This window comes from Thamnophis elegans, chromosome 3 (genome assembly GCF_009769535.1).
Source record: "Thamnophis elegans isolate rThaEle1 chromosome 3, rThaEle1.pri, whole genome shotgun sequence".
NCBI classification, from domain to species: Eukaryota; Metazoa; Chordata; class Lepidosauria; order Squamata; family Colubridae; genus Thamnophis; species Thamnophis elegans.
In genome coordinates this window covers 119,267,002-119,293,390 of record NC_045543.1, presented here as the reverse complement: position 1 = coordinate 119,293,390, position 26,389 = coordinate 119,267,002, and the positions used below count along the sequence as shown (strand labels likewise).

The 26,389-nt window shown below is 34.8% G+C and overlaps 2 protein-coding genes across 2 annotated transcripts in view; both read left to right on the top strand.

Moving 5' to 3' along the window:
* The window catches only part of IPO11 (importin 11), a 61,311-nt gene extending 47,412 nt beyond the window's left edge, over positions 1-13,899 (top strand). Inside the window, 4 exon segments of the mRNA XM_032212637.1 lie at positions 7,829-7,924; positions 8,277-8,308; positions 8,311-8,360; positions 12,799-13,899. Coding sequence (XP_032068528.1) covers positions 7,829-7,924; positions 8,277-8,308; positions 8,311-8,360; positions 12,799-12,963 — 343 coding nt within the window. The 3' untranslated portion in view covers positions 12,964-13,899.
* Positions 2,186-6,934, top strand: LRRC70 (leucine rich repeat containing 70). Its single transcript, XM_032212638.1, is given in 9 exon segments — positions 2,186-3,362; positions 3,965-4,093; positions 4,096-4,176; positions 4,179-4,328; positions 4,331-4,677; positions 4,679-4,748; positions 4,751-4,844; positions 4,846-4,958; positions 4,961-6,934. Coding segments are annotated over 8 exon segments (1,536 nt in total). The 5' UTR covers positions 2,186-3,362; positions 3,965-3,975; the 3' UTR covers positions 5,524-6,934.
* Positions 13,900-26,389: the final 12,490 nt, after the last annotated feature.

Sequence of the window (26,389 nt, the reverse complement as noted above, 5' to 3'; positions counted from 1 at the left end):
CTGCACTTTCTCCAATGTTATTATGATGACTCCCTATAGTGAGATATCTAATATCCTAGAAGAGGGAAAGAGCATTCAAAACTATCTTGGTACGATGCAGAACTTCACTGAAAGTAACAAAATAAAAATTAATAGAGAAGTCACTAAACTTAGGAACAAAAATTAAATGTATGGGTATAGAAGGTGGGGGTGGGGCTATCTGGTTGGTGAAGACACTTGAAAAAAAAAATCTCAGTATAGCAGTTGATTGCAAACTGAATATGAGCCATCAGCGTAATATGACTGCCAGAAAGGCAAATGAAGTTTTGGATTACATCAACATAATAATTTACAAATCACAGGAAGTAATTGTTTGTATTCTTATTTTGGTCATGCCCCATTTCAATTACTATATCCAGTTTTGGAGGCCACACTACAAAAAGAATTCAGAGAAATTGGGATGACCTCAGAGATTATTCAAGGATGAAGCCACAAGAAGGATGATCAGCTGATTAGAAAATTATCACCGAAAAGAGAATGATCTAGTTATGTTTAGCCTTTTAAAAGTCAGCTGAGAGGAAATACAATAGCACTTTCAAATATTAGAAATGATTCCAAGAGAATGAAGTAAAGGTTATGTTCTCTTTTATTCCAGAATTGCTGGAAAATTAATTTAACCATAAGAGGTAAAGTCTGACTAAATGCTAGAAAAAACTTCCTAATTTTAAGAGTGTTTCACAAACCCTATGATGGGATGCATTCAACTGAAGTCTCTGTGCTTTAATTTGGATTGCTATTCTGATTAGATTTGATCCTGGATCTAATGCTTAATTGGTCATTTTTCTATGTGTCTCTATTGTGTAAGTACCATATTTTTCGCTCCATAAGACGCACTTTTTTTGCCCCAAAAAGTGATTGGAAATATCTGTGCATCTTATGGAGCGAATATTACATCACAGACTGGGCCACGGTGGTTTCCTATACCTGGGGGTTGGTGCGGCGACAGTGACAGGCAGCAGTGGCGAACGATGGCGGCAGCGGCAGCTGCTCGGCAGTTGGATCAGCCTCCCAGAATACAGCTGATCAGCAACGGGGATCCAAATCACTTCCAAAAAAAAGTGATTCCACTTTCGTGATTTGGCCACATAGGATAGAAAAACTGGACAACTTCCTCACACATCTCAACAGCCTACACTCCAAAATACAGTTCACCATGGAAATAGAAGCAAACAACCAACTTCCCTTTCTGGACGTCCTAATCTACAAAAAACCCAGTGGCTTCCTAGGACACACCATCTACTGGAAAAAAACAAACACCGACCGCTACTTAAATGCACAATCCCATCACCACCCTGCACAGATCAACTCTGTAACCAAGACCCTCATCTCCAGAACCGAACGCCTACCCGACAAAGACACCACCTGAAAACTGAATTACACACTCTCACAAACGTATTAATCTCCAATGGATTCCAAAGAAAACAATTACCAACCTAATCCAAAGGGAGACTCCCCCCAATAACTAAGACACAGAACAGGACAATGGCATTGCACTCCTCCCTTACATCAAAGTCATCACAGATAAAATCAGCAAAATTCTCCACAAAACACATATCAAGACAGCCTTCAACACTGACCAAAAAATAGCCAACATCTTAAGAAACCCCAAAGACAAAATCTAGCTAGAAAACCAAGGAGTCTACGAAATACCATGCAAAAATCTGCCCTGCAATATACATAGGACAAAGGAACAGGAGAATAAATGCACACATCGCAGAACACAAGAACGCAGTAAGAAAAAAAGAAAAAAAACTTCCTCCCTTTTCCAGCACCTTAAAGCTACAGGACATGAAATTAATTTTGAAGGTTAATCTCCAAAACAGAACATTTCAACAAGAGAATAATTATGGAAGCTATGGAAATAGAGAAACACCCCACAACATGAATAAACATGACGATACCTTCCACCTACCAGACATCTGGAAGCCAGCCCTAGTCAACATTTAACGAGACCCACCCACCACCCAGGCCGTTACAACACGAAACAACAATAGACACACAGCCAGCACCAATCTACCAATCATGATACAACCACACAACCAATCATTCCACTTATTGAAACAAAGCCAGCACTCCATACACACACAGCAAGATTTATAGAAAGATGGCAGCTCCGATCACACTTTAAGCCCAAAACCCAGCCTGAAGATGGTAAGTGAGACCTTGCTGAAACGTTGCCAAGACAATCTCAATCTTATATATATATGAAATCATGGAGTAATAATTGACTGGATCAGGCCAATTAGAGGACCTTTTTTGTCTTATTGTAGCACAACACTTCCTCTTCAAAAAGAACTTTAAGAAATCAGTTGTCTTATCTATTCAGCAACATTGTTAGGACTACTTCATATTCAAAAACAGCACCAGTCTGAGATCAGTACCGCTAATATTGTGGAGCTTTAAGCAATTAATTTCTGAAGTTATTTGATTCTGTTGCTCTGGAGGAAACACATTAGAGGCAGCTTTGATAGTTTTCCTTTATAGTTATTTTGGCGTTATTTTCTTAGTGTAAAATTTTGTCTCCTTCTGAAGCAATGTAATTATTTTCTGGATGCCTTGGGGAGTGCTTTTTGCTCTGATCCCATAAAGTGGACACTTATTTATTTGTACTTCATTCCCCTTGCTTTGAAAAACAAAAGCAGCAAGCAAAGTATAAAGAAAAGTGGAAAGCTTCTATGGTTTATAATGCTGTCATATTGGCTAAATAGAAGGTGTGCTGCTTGGCGCAAGGGAAGAAAAAGCAAAAACACAGACTTTTACAAAAAATCTGGTGGCAGTGAAGCAAAGCCAAGGGCATTATGTATGTGGCCACAGAGCAGCAATTGATTCTTTTATAACTATCATTTTTGCTACTTATGGCCATTTCTTCTATATGCATTCACGCATTCTGCATGGATCATAACATTTGTTTTAGTAATAGTTTGATTTGGGGGGGGGGGGCTTTCTAAGTTTGAATACAGTGAAGTATTTCTTTCTCTGCTTATAAGCAATTGATTTCACCATTTGCAAACACCTTACATATTTAATTGCTCTTATATTTAGATTTGCTTCAATCTATTCAGTAGTTGGAGAAGAAAAATATATCAAGTTTAGTTTTAAAATAAGTTAGAGATTTTTTTTCCATCAGCATTTCAGAACTGCAGATAAAATGACTTCCTGTCTCTCAGTTTCCTGTATCCATGGTAATTTGATTTCAGCCAGTCATTGTAGAGGAGCCGATGGGAAGAATATTTCCTGTAGGAACAATTGCAGGACTGGTAGGCAAAGTGAGAAATTTCAACAGAAGGAAAATAGTTAACTGACAAATGAACTTCATATTCTGGGTGAGAATTTTAATATATTTAAACATAGAATACTAGAAATGTTGTTATGAAGGATGAGTCATTAAAGGTTGAAGAATATAATTTATAACCTAAAACATAACTTATCTGACAATTTTGTAACAACTTTTATATTCTGTTTAAATAATGCAAGCATTTAATTTTTTCATTAACCATCTTTAAATATGGTAAATGTAAATTTAATTTAAACTATAAATGATGGAATAAAGTATAATAAATTTGGTAGTCCTTGACTTACAACAGTTGGTTTAGTAACTGTTCAAGTTAAAATAGCATTGAAAAAGGGACTTCATTGTCCCAGGGTCATGTGGTCCCCTTTTGTGACTTTCTAACAAGCAAGGTCAATGGGAAGTTAGATTCCCTTAACAACCAAGTTACTAACAATAACTGCAGTGATTCACATAACAAATGGGCAAAACTCACGTAACAAATGGCTCACTTAGCAAGAGAAATTTAGGGTTCAATTGTGGTCGTAAATTGAGGACTCCCTGTAGCACTTCTAAATAATTGTACGAGTAATAATGATAAAAATAATGAGCTATGAAAATTTGAATAAGCATTTTTTAAACTTTTTTTCCTGATAGCGCAGTCAAAGATGACTTGGAGAGTCAAAGCCTGGGATATGTATCAACTTCATCACTTTGAGTCATTTTGGCATATTTTTATTTGTCTTCTGCTGATGATAATCCAAAAGGATATATTTTGTTGTCCATCAGTTGCTATCAGTGTAGAGGCAGACAAGTTGACTGTCGTAATTCAAGTCTTTCTTTTATTCCAAACAATTTTTCACAGAATACTTCATTTTGTACTTAAGTGGCAACAATATATCACACATAAATCCCAATGCACTGATAAGCCTCCAGCAGCTTGTTGTACTACACTTGGACAATTCTGGCATTGTATATGTATATCCAAATATCTTCGCTGAATTGAAAAAATTATGGTATCTACAGCGAATAATAATATATAAAATATTGTATCCTGGAACATTGAAGGACTTTCAAATCTTCATTCTTTATATCTTCAGAATAATGAAATTGACTTTGTTTCCGAAGGATTATTTGGTAACCTCACTTCCGTTCATTATCTAATGCTGCAAAACAATCACCTCAGGATCCTTGGTAGCCGCATTTTCTTTGGCATGATTAATCTTCGAATTCTGAACCTAGCAAATAATAAGATTTCACAAATATCAGACAGAGCATTCCAGGACCTTGATAATCTTACAGACTTGCACCTTGAAGGAAATAATTTAACATGTGTGCCATCCACAGCATTTCTACTACTGGGGAAACTTCAAAAAACTTTCATTGTCACGAAACCCTATTGTGTCAATTCCTCCTTTTGCATTTAAAGGACTTAGCAAGCTTGATATCTATTTTTAAAAGGTGCAAAAATAAACACTATTAGTCCAAATGGATTTTCAGGGCTAGTCAATCTTAAAAGGTTAGTTTTAAGTGATAATATTTAGTAAACATCAATTCCCATACTTCTCATTGTTGGATCATATGAAGTTTTTGCATCTTGACAGAAACAAAATAATTGACATTTCAGGTAATACTTTTGGAGGAATAGGATCATCTTGAAAATACTTGATCTATCTTTCAATAATCTTACATTTTTACAGCCTATAGTACTCAAGCCTTTGATTTCTTTAACTCATTTACAGGCAAATTACAATCCTTGGGATTGTAGCTGCAAATTACAGAGATTGATGAATTGGCTAGCGGCTTTTTCTATCTCTGTGAAACTCCTTTGCCAAAGTCCTTCCAGTCTGCATGGAAGATATATGAATTATGCTAGTTTGCATTGTTCAAAAATTGTTTCAACAGTACAAGCCTTGAAATTTTCAAGAACAGTAAATCTGCAGGAATCCAGCAGGTTTTACTACTTCATTAATGGCACAGAATATGTACCTCACAAGGATACAGTTCAAGAACAGTTGAACTTCAATTCAAATGCAGTTACATCATTGGTAAAAGCATCTTATACATCTGCTTATCAAAATCTCAATGAAGAAAATTCTAGTAGGAAGTCAAAACAAGAACAAATAGCAACACACAAGATACCTGTTCATTTTACCATGGAAGAAAATAAAGTACCATCTCGGAAGCTGTTTCTGTATCATTTAAAACATCACTAATTTGTTCACAGCAGGTAGAGAAACTAAAGCAGGCTTTGACATTTTATTAATCTTTTCATTTTGGCCTGTGCTATGATCTTCTTTTTGTTATACAAAATTATTAAATTGAAACAGAAGTACAATATACAAAAGAACTCTGACAATGCAATAGAATACTATGGCTTTTATCAGGCTGGTAGTTACAATGTTACCGTATCTCAGAACCCGCTGGGAAGTTCTGAATTGAATCATGTTGAACTTTCTAAATCAACGGCCCTTGAAAACCAAGCACAGGTTATCTTATTTGAACATTCAGCACTGTATACATTCATCACATTTTTTTCTTTTCATGTGTATAGAAGGCACCAGTAGATGAGTTTTGTAAATGCAAGTTTAGCTACTGATGTTACGCTGGGAGGTTGAAATGCAGCTAATATTTTTTCAACCTTTACCTTTTGTTCTAATTTTAATATCTGCATTTTATTGATTGTAACTATGTTTTATCTATAATTACTCAATTTTAATTGATCTGTCTATAGCAATTATTAATCATTAATGTTATTTTATATTTAGCATTCTGCATAAATTTTATATTGGATAGATTTTTTAACTGTTCATTACTATTGATAAATTCCTAGAAAGAATTTCTGTTATTTCATATTACCAGCTATTTTGGATACCATCATAAAGCTCTGCAATATTTGTTAGATAAGACAGCTTTTATTATGAAATTATTGCATAAAAATTACATTATCTGGAATAAACAATATTCACAAGAAAAATTATTTATTCTGGTTTCAATCCTCATTTCCCTCTGATAGAAGTTCCAAAGGAAGCACTTTGCATATTGGAGGTTTTTGTTTGTTTTTAATAGTCCATAGCACTTCTGCTAGAGGAGGCAGCAGCTGATTTTATCAACTTCCTCCCATGTAATTTTTGTTGCCCTATGAAAAAGTGGTGGAGGCCAAATTGTATAGGTATAGGTATAGTGTATGTCGGCTCCTGGTGCTCTCTGAGTTGGTTGTTTTCTTGCAGACATTTTATTACTCAACTAAGTAACAACTTCAGTGCTAAAGGAGGGGGTGCTATTTGTTTGTATACAAGTGGCTTGCCCTATCGTGGTGTAGGAGTGTACAGTATGGTATCAAAACTGTAGAAAACAGAAGGAATAAGAGAAAAGAGATTTAGTTGAATTTCAGTTTCTTTCAAAGCATATCCTTAGACTCAAAGAAGGAAAAAATCTTGATGTGTACATGGAGTAATTATAATCTTCCAGGAACTCTACTTAAAAAAAAACAGCAATATGTATACATCTACTAATGGTGCAAAGCAAGCATTGTTTTTATATACTAGAGTGCCTTATGGCCCTATATACTGGTAGTTCTAGTTCAGAGGTGGTATTCAGCAGGTTCTGACCTGTTTTGGAGAACTGGTAGCAGAAATTTTGAGTTGTTCACAGAACCTGCAAATACAACCTCTGACTGACCCCACCTCCATCTATTCTCTGCCTCCCGAGTCTCAGCTGAGTGGGAGGGAATGGTGATTTTGCAGTAACCTTCTCCTGGAGTTGGGTGGGATTGTAGATTTTACAGTATCCCCTGCCACGCCCACCAAACCATGCCCACAGAACCAGTAGTAAAAACGTTTGCATCCCACCACTGTTCTAGTTATGAATTTTTAGAAAATAAAAATGATCCATGTTGCATTTCATTGATTTAAAAGTGTGCTCCTATTATTCCAAGAAGAAGAAAAATAATTGGAAAGGGAAAGTACATCCAGGAGTCATAGAGAGATGGTGAATAACTGCCTAATTCTGGTAGATGTCTGTTGTTGAGTTACACTGATTTGAATTTTAATATTCCTGAATATTGTCCTGCTGTCAAAATGAAATATATATTTGAGGCTTGCAAAGTCCTTAGCTTTATGGATTACATAGGGAAGAGTTGAGCAGGATCACTGGTTAAACAAAAACATGTTATTAAACATACGTATGCCAATGTGACTGGATTGTCAGGATAGATTGTATTACACTTGTGTAACAAGGAAATAATTGCAGCCTAACTTTTTTATAGTTAGATTGTAGTCTATTTAGTTATCATGTGTGTTCACTCTATCTCTGAATTGCAACTATTTTCCATGTAGAAACTATATAATACTGGTTATTACACATTATTCCGAAACCAGGATATTCTTAGTTTTGGGATAAACGTGAGTGATCAGCTAAGCATTAAATAAAGAAAAGAAAACTGAAAAGATATAGTAAAAGTAATGCTAAACTTGCGTTCTATTTAACTAAACAATTTAAATAATTTCCATGTCTTTCTAGTATTGTCCAAGATAAATTCTGTGGTATCATAAATATTTCAGTTGAAGGGTTGCATGATGTTATGACTGAAGATATAGAAACAAGAACATTCAAAGAGTAAGTAGAACTTTACTTTGCATGTGCATACTGCAGTGAAGCTACCAGAATAAGTAACTTGTTTTAGCCTAGTTTGTCACTAGAGGGAGTAGATGCATTTTGATATTCTTCTTATATAGAAATATTATAAATGTGATTATATATTACTCTTAGATTGGCTCATAAAGATAGATAATATTTTAAATGCATTTTCAGATATTCATTTCAAGTTTTTATTATTGTTCACTTTGAACAATACTCTTCATGCATACTTCTGTAAAAGTCTTTAGCTTTGAACAATACACATTTATACAATTCCTTAAAACCTTTCTTAGAATCATTGGAAGTCTAATATATTTGCATTCTTTTTTAGCTGCATGTTGATGTCTAGTTTTGAAGAGCCAAAGTGATAGAAGATGAAGAGCCACCCACAGAACAGGACAAAAGAAAAAAGATGGTATAGTCAATTCTTAATTATATTAATTAATTTTCAGCAGTTTCTAAGATAACCTTTTCTTCCTTCTGGATGTATAATTATTCTAAGAGAAACTGATGATAAAACATTGACCCTCCAGACATTGAATGTTTGAGATGGGGGGGGGGGGGATATTAAAGGAGACAAAATAGTAATTACACATTAAATATCAGTAAGAACAATAATAATCCGAGAAACATAATTTGTGGTTCAAAATTCAAATCAAGTCAGTTTTTATTTCTGACTTGCCATTGCCTTGAGAGCTGAGAGAAGTGACTGACCCCATATCACTTACTTGGTCTTGTGGCTAAAATGAGATTAGAAATCAGAGTCTTCTGGTTTCTAGTCTGTCTCTTAATCACTACACTAAATTAACTTTTACATCTGTAGTTGTGTTGTGATAAAAGTGTTATAAGAAAATAAAAATAGGAAGATTCTATCCATCCCAAACCAGAGGCATATGTAAATAGACAAATAATGTGCTGTTTCTGGTTCATCTCATTTGACAATTCAAATGAGAAACAACTTCATGCTATCATTTCATCTGAGAATGCTGGCTACTTAGTACTTTTGGGTACTAATAGAAAGAGATGTACAAAATATTCTAAGGTTGAAGCTTTTCAATACAAAAAGTCTCCCTTTCATTCTCACCACAGAATGGCTGATTTTCAACAACAAAACACATTCAGTGAGGTCAAAATGGAACAGTTTGGAGTCAGAATGTTTTACTCTTAAAATGTTTTGTACATACCTATAGATGTATACCTGAGCATTCCAAATTTCTGAGACTTAAAATTACTATAAGCTCTTCTGTTCAGTCATAAAGTCTTTAGCAGAAAAGTGTATACAAAGCAATAATCATCAGTTGGAATCCATGGATTTAAGGCTAAGCTATTTGATGATTTCCAGATGTTTTGGACTATTTCTGCCATGTCCCAGACTTACAAGCCTTAGTTAGTGTCAAGGTGTTTGAGAAATGTCATCTGAATCACCTGTGGAACACTATTTTACCTTAATTCTGAGATGCCCTGTTAGTTTCTACTTCTGTCTCCATGACAAAAAAAAACTCTCCACGTGAAGCCCATAAGAAGGTTTTTTTTCTCCCTAATTATTCAAATGCTACTTAAAACATTCTTCCTTATAGGACCTTATAGAAATCTGTGATCATACAATACTTGCCTCCAGGCTTACAGTCTAAAATCATTAGACAGCAAACATATGTGATGGTAAAAGGAAGATAAAAGCAAGCTCAGCATAGATACTGAGAATTCAATAATAACCAGCTGGGTTGAAGCAGCTCAATAGATTAATGAAGAGGTGGTTGCTGGGTGCCAGTTGAAAGAGGGCCAAGATAGTTTCTTGCAGAGACAGTGGTATTACTTTCTTCTCAGTTTACAAAAACTCAGGTATCCACTGTACTTCTTTCTTAGCATCATTATAAGTGAGTGATTTAGCTAAATCAGATCTTTAATTTGGAACATTTTATATCTTATCATTTTTAAAAAAATATATTAGCTTCTAATAATATATTAAATATTCTGTAAAAAGTGATGCTATTAGAAATATTTTAGAGAAGCTGATAATTACAAATAGCTGACGGTGAATAAATTAATCTGATAGACCAAAGTGGCTTCTTATTGTTGCCTAAGGACATTTGATGCTATTAATAATTTGACAGTTAAACTGTACATAATGTGTTATCCCTTATATGTCTTTGTTCAAATACAATACTATGGCAGGCATACAGCACTGAATTGTTAAAGTAATTTGCAGGGAGAAAAGTGGAGAATTTAGCAAGCTGTACAGTAATTCTTCAATGCTCCTCAAGAATCATATTATCACAGAGTTCACTCTTACAACCTACTAGTATAATGGAAGACATTAACAATATCCATTGACAGCAAGATGAACATAATTCAGTTTTTTTCATCCATAAAGGTTCATGGAAGAAAAGTTCAAAGATTGCTTACTATTTCAATATGCCAATACTAATTTGAGAATGTGAGGGTATAACCAATATATCTGAAAGCACTGATTTAAGTGGGAATGTAGAGTGAGGTAAAAAGCTCGAAATTAAAAACATTCTTTGAATAGGAAAGTTCCAATATATGAAATTAAAAGCAACTGTACTTTCCTCCGAAGATTATTCTTGTTATGATACAATGTTCATTATATAGTTCATTTAAATATATATTACTCTTCTTATTGGCACTATAGTGATTTCACTTCGTATTACCCAGTGCCTTTTTAGTCTCAGACAAATATAGAATGCATTATTAATACCTTTTGGTTTTCAATCCTGCTGTAATCTGAGATAGACATTAGATTTAGTAATTAATAATAATTAAGTAATTCTGAATCACTGTTAATGTCCAAACTGGTATATATAAACTTTTGACCTGAATAATTGTTTTGGTGCCTCAAGGTCAAGTGTTAATTCCTAGTGACTACTTGAACAAGTCATACCAACTTTCTTGTAAATTTCAGAGGTGGTTTGCCATTGTCTCCTTCCTAGGCTAAAAGACTGATTGACCCCAAAATCACAGAGCTGGCTTTGTGCCTAAGGCCGGATTAGAAATTGTGGCCTACTGGTTGTAGCCTGATTCCTACCAGTCTTACCAAAAGGACCAGGAAAGGCCACATTAAGATCTGCTGTGTGCCAGTCCCCTCTTCGGTTTTATATCCTGAGAAATTAGAAAGGGTCTCTTCTAAGCCTCTTGCCCCTATTTCAACTGTGGACTATGTTTGCTCTTACTCAAACATTCTCTAGGCAGCCTGTCTCCCAGTCATTCCCACATACATTACAGTGCCTTAGCCACTTGAGACTGCACATTATTTTTTCTTCTTTTGGAATTATTTTGTGTGCTGTGCCAATACTAAATTTAGGGAATGAAATTGGAAGAGGAATGTCTTTGTAAAGAAGACTTTTCTTTCACTATTTTAAGCTCAGGGATTGGATATATAAAATACAGATGTAGTCCTTGACTTACGACCAGTTACTTACAATGGATTTCCCTGGCGGTACTTATGACCAGATTCTTAAGTTCCAATGACTGGGCCTTCTGGCTGCATATTGGGAGCTCAGCAACTGGTCCACATTTATTGTCATGTGACCACATTTTATTACATTTTTTTTCAAAAACCCAGCATTTACTTCCAGTTCTCAACAAAACTGCCCAATAGTGACCATTGGTTCCCTTAACAGTTACACGTTCACTTAAATGACTGCCACAAAAAACTTGTAAAATAAGATTAGTCACCTGACTGATCTGTTTAATGACCTGTAATGAACAGGCTAAGATGAAGACTATGTGTACTTAGCCACGTATAGAGATTCTTTTTGTAGGTGTAAATTGCGGTTTTCATTTTCTTATATCATCCTGAGCTGTATATAATTTTATTTTATTTATTATATACTTTGTTAAAGATACAACTTTAAAATTCAACCATTAGGGTTTACAATATATTGTCAGCGACTCTGTCTATTTTTAATTTTCAATTTCAATTCTTTGTTCATACTGCAAAATTTCACCCAAAATTTCTCAGAAAATTTTGCAGTAGAATATGGGGGTGAGGGTATTGCATGGATTTTATTTTTTTTTCCCTTTTGGTTGAAGACGACTTCTGTAACTGTGGAGAAGTATGTTTTTGCTCATTTCTCATAGAAATTGGATACATAGCTGAGGTCTTGATGTTATTCGCAAATAAGTTGCCTACTTATATGTTGACAAAAAGAGTAATTACAGAGAGGGGGGCACTCTTTACTGACAAATTATATTTAGAAGATCCAAATTTAGAAGTATAGTAAGTTAAATTGGCATTCATCATATCACTATAGAGAAGGATGAAACCTGCATTCGAAAATTTTCAGTTTGCTGTCTAGATATACTTGTTCATGGGCTAAATAAAAATGTCATTTTCTTCCTTTACAGTTTCATTGTGTTTTTAAAACAGATTAAGAATGGGTTTACTCTTTGAGGACTGCTGCCTCAAAGGGCACAAGATTTCTATAACTTATTCTTTAATAGCATTTCTAAGAAGGAATTTTCTGTAAAACGTATAGTATCATAAAGCGTACAGATAATGTATATTTACCATTTGTATGTGAGTAAAACATCTCAATGTTTATCGGTCTGTTGGACTGTTAACATCCTCCTTGAATAACTAAAGACAAAACACAGATATGAAGTTCACAGTACATAATTATGTTATACAATAGGCACTGAAGCTAAGTGTATTCATTTCAATTGATGAAGTAGCAGAAATTTTCTTTTCAAGGATTCAACTGGTAGACTATGTTTTCAGTGTAAGCAGTACAGGAAACAAAAGCCCTTTTCACTGCCATTAAGATTAGAAGACTGATTATTACAGGTTTGCCTCTTTTGTTAAATTATATATTTTTCTTATCTTTATCCTGCAGCTTGCACTAAAGGATCCAGTACACTCTGTGTCACTGCAGCAATTTGTATATGAGAAACTAAAAGCACAGCAGGAATTGCTGGGAGAACAAAGCTTTCAAGCTCTTATGGAAACTGTAGATACAGAAATAGTTGCTCAACTACAAGACTTCTTACAAGGATTCTGAATAAATGGAGACAAAATCTGTATCTTCAAAATAGAGGCAAAATGAGCAGCTTTCCATCTCATTACAAAATCAACTTAAATAGAGAGTTTGTATTAGAAATTAAGAGATGGCTCACTTTTTTAAAATTGAAATCCAATTGAGATAATATATACTATTTCTGATAGTTTTATTGTCTTTTTTCCTACATACTATAACCTATAATTGAAAAACTTACAAAAGAAGATTCTATTAAAATAGGTTTTTAATTTACCATTAGTGGAATGATGATGACTGAAATCAGAATCATGAAATCTTCTCAATAATAATAATATCTACACATATTTTTCTGTAAGGATATTAGTTTGCTTAGATTGCCTTATACTATTGCTAACTATTAAAACTGCAATAAAATGTTAAATTTTAAATTAAAGTTTGCAGTAGGAAAGGATGCCAAACATACATATGCTCCACCAAGCAATTCAGCTGTATAAATAGTGGAATAGTATACTATAATTTCCTCTATGGGGAGTTGAATACTAGTCTTTTGCATGAAAAGAAAGTAATGAAGTCATTCTACTGTTTTAAAATTATTTTGCTGAACCATTTCAAGAAATTAATTTGGTTTGGTTTGATTTTAGATCAAGAATTGTTTTGATCAATTATTTTTTCCCCTTGATAACCCAATTGGTCTCTGATCTCTTTGAAGGATGAATTTACAATATGATTTGAATATACTTTTTATTGTATAAAGATGTTATCCTCATAGGGTTAAGAATAGTGAACCCTGTACTATTTTTATGTCTTTCTGAATTACTGTAGGGTAATTGTAAGGCTAAATATTAAAATTTTCAGAAGAAACATAAAGATTTCAGGTCAGGGAGGCGGGTTGAAAAAGATTTTGAGTTGAAATATTGTAAAAAATAAAACAAAATGAATAAAATATGTTACGTCTCTCTCCATATGTTCCTGCCCAATTTCACATTTTTCTCTCATGTCTCCTATTTTAAGGAGAGGCACTTCTTTAAATTTTTAGGCAAGGCTTCTTATGCCTGTCTAAATTTTGTTTAGGGACTTTTTAAAAGTACATTTAACAAAATACTAGTAAGATTGTATACTACAACAATCATATGAACAACTATAAGTAATTTAAGATTACCTATTGAAGAAGATCTGTAAACTGTAGGTTATTAAGTATACTAGAAAATAATATCTAGCATTTTCAAATTATACAACCATACATTTCAATTAAATTTCCAGAAACAAATATCTTCTGATTCATTCTGTGTTCTTCTCTTAAAACATAAAGGGCTTATCAGTAATTGAGAATCAATGCTTCATTTAATACACTTGTTGCAGAATAAGAATGCATATTTAAATAGTAAAATTGTCATACAGTATTCTGTGTTATAAATCCCATCCTCTTGGATATGTCTGTAGCATGAAATATTGCACAGTGTGAAACAACTTCAGGATTAAGACCATAATTATGTAATGTATTCAAATAGATAATATCCAAAATATTGGTAATATTTGGCATCAGATCTCAATATTATGCCTTCAGATGGTACAATAATCTTTGTATCTTCTGTACAGACCTAAATATTCAATACCTGGACTGGCTATTTTTTAAAAAATGATGTTTGAGGTTTATCATGGCATTATCATTCTTTCTTCTAAAGCATATCAATGTGGCTCATTTTCTAAATGTTGATTGGGTTGTCTTTGTGTTCACATGAATGGCCTCCTTTATATTCAGATACTGCATATATTGCCAATGTTCAAAGCAGTGCTATCCAGGCTCATCCAAGCTTTGATTGCTGTGCTAAAAATTCACTGGATTGTCTTATCCAATACACAAGCAGGAAGCTATAGATGATGTTTCTGATATGTAGTCACCTCCCTTTTTGTTATCTTAAAGGGAGCCCATGATGATTTTTTAAGTAGTGGTCAATGTAGTTACATATTCAATTTCCCTTTCTTTTAATTAGGGCTGCATGATTTTCAGAAGCTGAAGAGCACATTTCAATCATGCATATTAAAAATGCAAATACACTTTCAATTAAAAACACTACTTTACAGAAGCACAATTCTGATTTGTGACTGGATAAATGGCCACTTCAGACAACTGATTCTAACCCTTTCTAAATGTTAAGAAGAGAAAGATAGCCAATGTAGTGATGATATATCAGTCTTATCTGAAATATCTGTACTGAATAAGAAAGTTATTTAGCATAATCACAGCTTCTAATGAAAACATTTTCTATCTAAAAAAACTATTTCGAAACAGAATTTGCCATTAATTCATTGTATGCTTTGGGGTGTTAATACTGTAATATACATCTGAAAGGTAGCAAAAAACACATATGAGAAGAAAGCCTGCGGTCTGTTAAGAGAACTGGTTTGAAGATGCTACAGATGTACCTGAACATCTCTGATCCTGAAAATTGCTTCAGTGAGAAACTACTATTGAATGTAGGATAGAAATGGGTGCATTCATTGATCTAGAGCAGGGGTATCAAACTCAAGGCCTGGGGGCCGAATCCAACCCGTGGGGTACTTAGATCTGTCCCATGGGGCCACCCTGAAAACAGCAAAGGCACGGGGCCAAAATTGGAAATATGTAGAATGAATTATGTGTTTGCAGAAATGTTAAATGGGGAATCCGGACAATACTCTGTTCACAAAATAATTTTTTATTGTGTAACAAAAATTAAGTAATAAACTTTATATATATAAAAAGGAAACAGCGAAGCACTGGCTCGCAGTGCCTCTGCCATAAAAAAACGAAGCTCGGGACAGCCTCTGGGTACATTTGAAATTTTGTGGCTATAACATAGGTGGTCTTAAAAAATGGGTACAATGGAGAGAAAGTGGCTGCTATTGGCCTGAAAGCTAACAGGTGAAGTACTTTACTGAAACTCTTATTCCATGCCATATCTACTGTATAGTTAATTTCTTCATTAAATTAGAGAAATTCATATGGTTAGGTGATAATTACCACACATTGAAAGCACAGAACTGTGTGCATTCAAATCAACTCTTGACCAAATAGGTCTTGCTAAATTCTCTAGGTGAGTTGAGAACAATACCTTAGCTACTACCTTTTCTAATAGAAATTTATTATTTTGCTAAACTCTACACACTCATCCTGCAATTAATGAATTCAACATTAATTTGTGTGCATATGAATATTTATAATTTGTATTTGCATCATTGCTTTCCAGCCACCTTGAATACTTCAATGAGTAGAAAGAGAATAATGAATCAGGTCTCCACAATATGCTTTTTCAGTGAATAATAAATAAATATATTAAAATGAAAAAAAATGAGAATAAAAATATCAGAGTCTGAACGGGCAAACTTTTATGAGAGGACAAAAGAAAGGAACTCAATCTATTTTACACTTATTCCTTTTTTTTTTTTACACACACTCCTGAAGAGTTCAATGTACCCTTATGTACCTACTGATACACACAGCTTGAATCCCATGTGAGCAGAAAGATGCTATTCTACAAGCCATATTCACTTATTTCAACAAACACTGATTCTATACACTATAGAGTGAAGTGAGGCTGAAACAAACATAATTTCTAATGTTGAATTTTCCCCCTTACCAGAGGGAGCTCCCTTATGGAGTACTGTGAGGCCGTTACTATGGCAACTCCACTGTGCTGCACAGTAGAAGCCATTTAAGGCACAACAGGTTGTATCTTAACAGAACACACACACCGAGTGGCTTTATGGGTGTCTTACCCCCCACAGTATTTGTTTCCAGAGAGTAGGTCATCTATGTACCTTGGTTGAAATTCTCAAGGCATTCCAGAGTTATGTTGGAACACACACACACACCTATATATGCACATCATTGATCATTCCAGTAGATGATGTCTCTCAGAGTATTGTGGTATCCTCATGGAACAAATAGGGCTGGGGAGTCAGGGCACCATATTTCAGGAATTTTAGTTTTAACCTTCCCTAAATATTTTGAAACTTAGTATGCTGTGCAATTCTAGCCTGATTGTTTAAAATAATACAATATTATGTAGCTAGAAGACACTTTTCACACATTTAAATCCAACCTTCTGCAGTAATATGAAACAAATCATTCCATAGCTTCTACTAGAATATAACTAAGAAAAAGAACCTATAGCTTACCAGATAATTAATTGCATTGTCAAACTCTTCTTACTGTTAGAATACTTTGTAGCATTCGGGAAATTTGTCTTCCTATAATTTAAAGCCATAGAGCACATAAGAGAAGATGTTATGTGACATCATTTCAAATATTTGAGAGTGCTTTCATATCCTTAGCCAATCTTTTCTTCTCAGTAGAAAACATTGCCAATTCTTTCAATTTTTCATCACAGAAGAAATGTCTTAATGCAGAGCCTAGAACTGGAACAGCATGAAAGCTGAGGTGGATCACTAGAGAATAAAGTGGAAAGCTCCTTTCAATGCTAAGTTTATATGTTTCTACCTAGGAAGATAGTTTTCTTCTTCCAACTTCTGAGACCTTTTCTGAATCAGTCCCTGTAATTCCTGTAGTAAAGGATGGAGGAAAATTCCATTCCAAAAGATTCAGAGATGAAAGAATTAGTTAGACTCAAACCTATCAAGCTAGATAATGGGCAGAGGCTTTTTCAATCTCTGAAAAGCCAAATCAGCAACAAGTAAGTTCAACACTTCAATGGGCTTTATAAAGTGGATGGGGAAACTCATCAGCCGATGCTTTGTCTCTTTACCTTCAATCATAGGGAAATGGCAGAAAGGCTCCAATCGGGTACAATCCACCGACTCCACCACCAACCTGCAAAAGGATTGGAGAATCCGAAGAAAATAGCCATAAGAGTATGTTGTTGTTTGTTGCAAAGTCATGTCCGACCCAAGGCCTTTGTCCAGGCCTCCTGTTTCCTACCATCCTCTAGAGTCCATTTAATCTCACACCTACTGCCTCAGTGACTCCATCCAACCACCTCATTCTCTATCATCCCCTTCTTCTTTTGCCCTCAATCTTCCCCAGAATTAGGCTCTTCTCCAGTGACTCCTTCCTTCTCATTTGGTGGCCAAAGTATTGAGTTTCATCTTCAGGATCTGGCCTTCTAAAGAGCAGTCAGGGCAATCTCCTTTAGGGCTAATCGGTTTGATCACCTTGCTCAGTCCAAGGGACTCACAGGAGTCTTCTCCAGCATCATAGTTCAAAGGCCTCAATTCTTTGGCGCTCAGCCTTACTTATGGTCCAACCTTTACAGACGTACATTGCAACTGGGAAAACCATAGCCTTGACTATACACACTTTTGTTGGCAGGGTGATGTCTCTGCTTTTTAGCATGCTGTCTAGATTGTCTAGAATATGTAGTGATACTAATATACTATCGATCTATAACTTGTGATCTGTTTGTTCTACCTGTAATCTGCCCAGAAGAGTAGCCATTGAATAAAGTTTCAGGATTCATTTCTTTTTCTCCCATTATTTTCCATTCCCATTTATCCCTGTAATCTCAATCTCCTGCTTAAGAGTGCTAGAGCAGCCAGCTCACTATGTGATTTGTGGAAGTACACACTCTATTATAACCTGTCTTAATTACTATTATGATTGCTGAGTGTTTCTAAAAGACATTATTTTTTGCTATTCGCTGGCAGCAATACTTCACCAAAATGTCAGGATGAAAAAAGATTGCAGGTTGAAAGAAGTAGGTGCTGGTGTGATTCTAAGCAAATATTGTTATATAGCTTCTTAGCATCTTATTTATTATTGCTTTAAAAATATATATAACTGCCCTTGTAAAACTATATAGCAATCTTGGCTGCCCACTGAACAATTAAAGACTTGTAAGACTATGATGTACAACAAAAACAAAAAAGTTATTTGGAATTTTTTTATACTCTTGCCCAGCTATCGTAAATTCAATTTTGCTTTGGGATGATTATGTTACTGCTATTTGTTATTAATATTTTGTAACTGCATTAGTTTGTATGTTTTATATGATAAAGCAGATAATAGTATTTTTGTAGTACATTGTCATCACATGCCAGTTCACTTAAAGCATTTTTGGAGGAATTTAGGAATTTGATAGATTCTAACGGGGTTGTAGCATATATAAAAAAGCATTGATCACAGTCACAATTCCCTTCCCTTCCAAATTTCCCTGGTTCCTGATAAGATGTTTTTAGCTAAATTTTAAGATAGCATGAAGATATTATTGCCATCCAAGATTTTGGAGATACAACTAGGAATACTGGTCATGCTGGTCGGGATTGATTGGAGAGCTACAAAGTTTCTTAAGGACACCGTATTGTATATCCTAACTTATCTTTTCAAGACAATATATATTGGATATTCATTACATACAATTGATATAAAAATGGTAAAGGGTCCCTTGTCCTGTCGTGTCCGACTCTAGGGCCCAGTGCTCATCTCTGTTTCTTATCCAAGGGAGCCAGCGTGTCCAAGGACATTTTCTATGGTCATGTGTCCACCATGGCTATACACCAAAGGCCAGAGGTGGGTTGCCAATTATTTTTACTATTAGTTCGGGTGCGAACCAGCAGCAACCCACCTCTGCCAAAGGTGCATGGAATGTTGCTACCTTCCCATTGAAGTGGTACCTATTAGTCTGCTTGCATTTACATGCTTTCGAATTGCTAGGTGGGCAGGAGTTGGAGCAACAAATGGAAGCTCACCCCATTTTGTAGCATTTGGGTTTCAAATCCAGGCTGTCACTTTTCCAGCTAACAACCTAAGCATCTATAACTGCTAAACCATAAAATTCATTACAATATATTGAACTAAAGATGATTCAAATTGATTATTATTGCTTTTGGGATAGTTGATAAAAAGTGCCAGACTTTTAAATGCAGCTTAGCTGTTGTATAGTACAATATAAAGGAGCCATGAAATGTCCTCCGGATATTTTGGATTAGAATTTCATCACCCACTTTTAGCATGTACAGTTTGGTTGGGTAGTTGGAATTGGAGTCCAACACATCTCAATGCTGTTATTGTGAAGAATTTGAAAACTGGAGAAAAATAAATGCTTTAGGTCAAACAATTGTCTACAAAATTGCTCCTTATTATACCAAGATTCATTTATAGAAAAAAAATATTTGGGCAAAAGAATATATTCCAACATATTTTCCAAATATTCCAACATATTTTCATGCAAGAATGTATACAACTATGAATTGATAAGAATTAAGCAAAATGGTACAGCTATAGATTGCTGGAAACAGGCCAATAGCATCAGTGTAAGGTTTTCCTTGTTAGATCAAGGAAGATAAATCAGTAGAGAATCAAATTCAGGTTTTAATAAAATGAGATTCAGACCTGTAACTGAGTCATATGCTACATCGAAAAGTAGTCATAGATTGGAACAAGTGTCCCCCTGAACATGTTGGAAGAAGACATGAGAGATTAATTTTAGTTCATTTGTGAAACTGTAAAATAACTCTCATCTGCTTCTATATAGGATCCATTTAATATGGAATCTGATAGCAACTTTTTCAACTAATGAAATTTATGAAAAGGCATAAGTTTCTGTGAACTGCACTAAGATTCATGAAAGTGTGTACTTTTCAATAAAATATGTTACTTGAAAAAGATCCTATCAGAGTCCTGATTTTTGCCATCAAAGTTTTCCTCCTACAAATTCATAATTTGGTGGAAAACAGAATAAATAAACAGTGTTCATAATCACAAAAAAAGAAGTAAGTTCAGCTGTTGATTAGGTATCATAAAAGTTCAGCTGTTGATTAGGTATCATAAAAGTTCAGCTGTTGATTAGGTATCATAATCAACAAAAGTTTATCGGGATAGAATTATGTAGTGGTTGTTTCAGGATAATGAGGCACATTTCTCTTTCCACTCAATTAACTTTTTCTTTTAATTATGTAGCAATAGTTCCATAAGTATGCTCTGTTCACACTATAAGAAAAAAAACCCTGCTCAATGTCCATTTGCTGGACTAAATTAGAAAATTGGAAGTGGTTGTGTTACAGAATTAAGATGAGGATGAACCAAGCTGATAATTTGATTTAATGATGAAGTTAATTGGAGATAAAGCTGATCTACTTGCCGGATAATGATTTGAATGTAACTTTAAACACATTTCTGTAAACTAAAATAAACTGAAGATAAAACATACATGAAGACATTTGCTTTTTCCTTTCTTTCAACATCTCAATACACATGAATGAACTTAAAGCTTTTTTTCATAGACATATATGAAATACATAACAGAACAACAGAGTTGGAGGGCCTTGGAGGTGTTCTAGTCCAACCCCTGCTCAAGCAGGAAACCTAAATCATTTTAGACAAATGTTGTTCAATCTTCTCAAAAACCTCCAGTGTTGGAGCATGTTAAAATATTCATGACTGGGAGAGACATGGGAACAAGGTCAGTCAATGAATAGGCATAGCAACTAAATCAGCCAATGGCAGCTTAAAAAGATTTGAGTCTGTGCAGAGAATTGAAACAGAAACTTAAGCAGTCTGCTGCTCTGAGAAATAAACTAGCCGACTGTCTGAGCTTGTCTGCTGAAATGAAACTAACTGATTGTGTTTGCCTGTAACTCTATTGCCTTGTGTTTACTTGGAAGAACCACCTGTTGGTATTATACATTTATTCATCTATTCTTATGTATATAAAGAAGTTAGTGAATCCTGCTGCATCAGTTATCTGTTTGTGCTTCTAGATTTGAATTTATGCAACAAACTGACACACAGTATCCACAACTTCTGGAGGCAAGTTGTTCCACTGATTGATTGTTCTGTCAGGACATTTCTCCTTAGTTTTAGGTTGCTTCACTCCTTGATTAGTTTCCAACCATTGCTTCTTGTCCTACCTTAAGATGCTTTGGAGAATAGATTGGCCCCCACTTCTTTGTGGCAACCCCTGAGATATTGGAACACAGCTATCAAATCATGCCTTCTTTTCATTAAACTAAACATACTCAATTTCTGCAATCATTCTTTATATGTTTTAGCTTCAAGTTTCCTAATTATCTTTGTTGCTCTTCTTTGCATTCTTTCAAGAGTCTCAACGTCTTTTTTTTTAATCATGGTGACCAAAACTGCATGCAATATTCCAAGTATGATCTTACCAAAGCATTACAATGTGGTATTAACACTTCACGTTATCTTGATCCTATCCTTCTGTTAATGCAACCTAGGGAATGCATTGGCTTGTTTTGGCATCTGCAGCACACTGCTGGCTCACATTTAAGTAATTGTCAGCTACAATTCCAAGATCCCTCTCACAGTTACTACATAAACAGGCTTTAGACAGTCTTAGAGAAGGATCATCTCCAATTATACAACCTTGGGTGGGGTGGGGGGGAAGGATACAAAATTGAAGTTGATTCTGTGTGATAATTTTAAGAGAAAAAATATTAATTGACTAAGGGATAAGCTGAAATGCCTAATTTAAAAGCATTCACTGTAGGCAGTCCAGTTTAAGATTTCAATCATCTTTTCTGCCCTTTGTTCCTCAGGAAATGCCTTGGAGTGTCTCATGACAACATCATCTATAATACTATACCTTTTCTGAGAGCCAGTTTGGTGCAGTGGTTAAGGCATTGGGCTAAGAAACTGGGAGACCATGACTTCTAGTTCTGCTTTAGGCATAAAGTCAGATGGGTGACCTTTTGGGCCAATCACTCTCTCTTAGCCCTACGAAGCAGGCAATGAAAAACTACTAAAATCTTACCAAGAAAACTGCAGGGACTTTTCAAGGCATTTCCCAGGAGTCAACGTTGACTCAAAGGCACAAATATATGAATATGAACATGCTGTTTAACCTAATAAATCTAATTAGCTTAGGAAATTAATGCCACATAAAGAGAAACAAAGAATTAATATAACCCAATGCCACTTTGAATACAGAACTTTCATTCTAAAATAGTTCACACATTTTTCATTATATCTTGGCAAGAGGCAATAAATAAAAGCCCAAGAAGCAATGCAAATCTATGCTTATTTTTTTTATACTTGGCTAAGCAATGCAAGTTTAATAACCATCAGTCTGCAATATTTTTCTTATAAGACATATACATTTAGCACTGTCAGTTGCACTCCTGAGTTTTCTATATTGTCGGTGCAGAATTCTGAGAGGTTATAAAAGGTTCCCTGTGATTTTCCTTCTCTGGACAAAGTTAATCGAGTAATTAATTTGAGTATGTTCCTCAACATCTATTGCTGAAATGGAAATGATGAAATAGCTGCCATCTGTAGTGCAGAATGTAAGACTGCCAACATTAGTTTTGATAATTAACCAATTCCTCTTTTGTTGGTGTCACAGGGCAACTATGTACTTAAATAAACTGCATTCATCACCATGGTAGGATTAGTGGGTTTTGCTTTCCTGTCACGACCTTTAAGAGAAGAGCAGTTTAGGCCTATTGATAGCCCGTCTACTAATGAATATATGAAGATCAGGCTAAAGTAACTGTTCATCCAGAATCATTGATCTATGTACATACAGTATATATAGCTGACAATTCACATGGAACAATCAGACCAATGGAAAAGAAGCAAGCACTCTAAGTCAGTCTTCAACTATGGGATTCATGGATATCTCTCTTGATGCCTATTTCAATGTTTTTTAATTAAAAATAAAGTAATTAGGAAGATGACAAATTTCAAAGAAAAGCACCAGTCATCTTCCCTAAACACAATAACTGTTTCTCAGTTTGTTGCTAATTATTTATTATTAATTTATTGCATTTGTATAGCTGCCCATATCACTTAGTGTGATGAAATATAGTCTGGATTCCCAAAAGAAAGGGGCTCCATCCCAGAGGGCAAAGAGGCAGCAGAGCTTGAAAAATTTGGCCACCAGGAAGATGATGAAAAGAAGCTCCTAGCTTTTCCCAGATTATATCTATAGTTATGCAAATAATTGCTTTACTCTGGCAAGATTCTGTCTACAGGTGAGGAGCAATAAAGGAAACTACTCATAAGTAACTCTACATGTGGGTCTTGGGCCTTGGGGCCTGACACATAGTGACTCCAAGTACATAATAAGACAAGATACAGAAGAAAACCTACAATTAAAATTGAAAATAAGATAAGGAGATCAAAGACAGAATGGAAGCAAGTATACAAAAAATTAACTAACATACATCATGGGATTCCCAAGGTCACTGGCAGAATTATGTCTTGAAAGACTCTCAGAAGATCAAGAGGATTGGGGCCAGCCTCAGCTTGGTGGGACTTACATTCTATGGTTCAACCTTGAAGCCATATGTCAATCAAATCTTTATTTCAGTCATTGACCACCACAGCAATAGATAATCAACCCAACAATTTGATTAGAACAAAGTAATGAAAGGCATAATTTTCTGCTTCTGATTATAAAATGGTATATAAGGGGCATGAAATGAGAAGAAAAGACCTAAATCAAAACTTTCTATAGTTAAGAAGCCAGAGAAGCAATCATCTTTCATCTTACAGTATAAAGAAATCTGGCAATGTTCAGAGAAAGACTGTTGGATCAGAAAAAAGGAATCACATGAAAAATAAATTAGTGTAGTTTGGACATTTTATCAAGTGAGAAATCAAACAGGCTCTAATGTCCCTATAAAATCAACAACACATTAACCAATGAACAGTAGATTCTACATCACCTGTACCATATAGACATAATTGAAGAGCATTTGTATCTTCTTTCCAGGACAGCTAAGGATAAAGCATTAAATTAAGCCTCAAAGTCTCTCCTCGGTTTGAAAATTGTGATGAAATTTAAGCATCTTGCAGGTCTGATTAAAGGAGATTAGCTGCTCAAAAAAAAATGTTCCTTGACTGAAAGGACTGATTTTCCTGTTGTAAGGTTCCAGCAGTTTCCCCGAGCTACTGAAATGCCAAAGAGAGTGAGACTCGAGATGAGGCTTGCAAAAAATATCAGCTTTTATTTATGGCCATAGCAAAAAACGGGTGACAAAACTATATCCAAAACATACAAACAAATGCATGTAAGGAATAACCACACCCTATGAGAGTGGCTCAGAGTATTATATACATTTTAGGCAGATAGAAACAAAGTTTATCCAATCAGAGACAAAGATTCATTACCAGCATGATCTTTAAAGTGTCCTTTTGTTCAAGTTCTTGTCTCTGTCTACCTTATCTATGGAGTATTCCTATAACCTTGTGTAGGGGGTGGCAGCCCCCCTTTGCCAAGTTGTTTTTCAGCAGAATGCTTTAAGAATTTGTGAGCCAGGAAAACTCCCTAGTTTGGGTCCTTTAGCTATGCAGCTTGATACTCCCGTGTAACAATTTCTTCTACTAGCTTTCAAGAATGTCCCTAGCTTTGAAGCCAAGAATAGAAGCGAGACGCAGCAGTGAAATAACATTTGCAGTCCAGTATTAAGGTTACAATTTGCTAGAAAACAATTAATTTCTGACTATACAATAATATAAGCAGAAGCCAATATTGATTCATATTGATTCATATACTCCTTCACTGTCTATGTCCAGAATATGTCTTTTACATGTTCAGGCTAAAAAACAACAACATCCTCTTCATACCACAGAGGCAGAAGGGTTTCCTGAAAGATACCATAAAAATGTATATTTTCTATAAGATATGTCTTCCACCTAGAGTTATAATCAACTGCTAGTATCAAAGGGGTTCAATCCTATGGGTAGAAAATTACCTTTACCCAATATGCAAGGAAAATTAGCCAGATTTTAGTTTAAAGTTTCCCACCTCACAGCAGTGAACAATATTGGCGATATTTCTCAAACATTTAGATTCCATAGTTTCTGTCTTGGAATATTTTTCTTAGGGGCAGAGCAGGGTGCCATATAGATATTGAGAATACACAGTGCTAAATAGTTTTAAATTGCATAAAAAGGCCCCTCTGAATTGGTAAAAGAACTTACATCTATGGCATAGTGTGTGTCCTCTCCTTTCTCATCTCTTTTAAAATTGTTGCCAAATTGTAATTTGCATGACAATAGTAAAAAAAATTGTTATAAAATCCATGGGGAATAATTGTATTCATTTATTTTAAATCCAAATTAGATTAAATCAAGTTTAGGTTTTACCATTGACTTTAATAAATTTTGGGAGTGTGACCCCCATGTACACAACTTGAAAATCAAATGTGGACTTCAACATGAAACTTTCAGTCTCATGTAGCACATCCCACATCAAGGCATGATGTAAACCTTTTTGAATCATTTGGCCAACCATAGTGGAACTCTCAATTTAAACTAGCAGTTTTTGAGAGTCTCACTCCTGTTGCTTATTATCATTATAGTACTGGATGTGGATCATCTTTGTTGATTCACTTATTTTATATTGTAAATTGCCATGGGAAACTTGTTTTCCTTGATTAATGACACTGCCAGGTTCTTACAAGGGCCATATATCTGATTAGATGATCCATGAAATATTGCAATTTAGTGGAAATCCAATTATGAACATTTGGAGATACTTGATGCCTG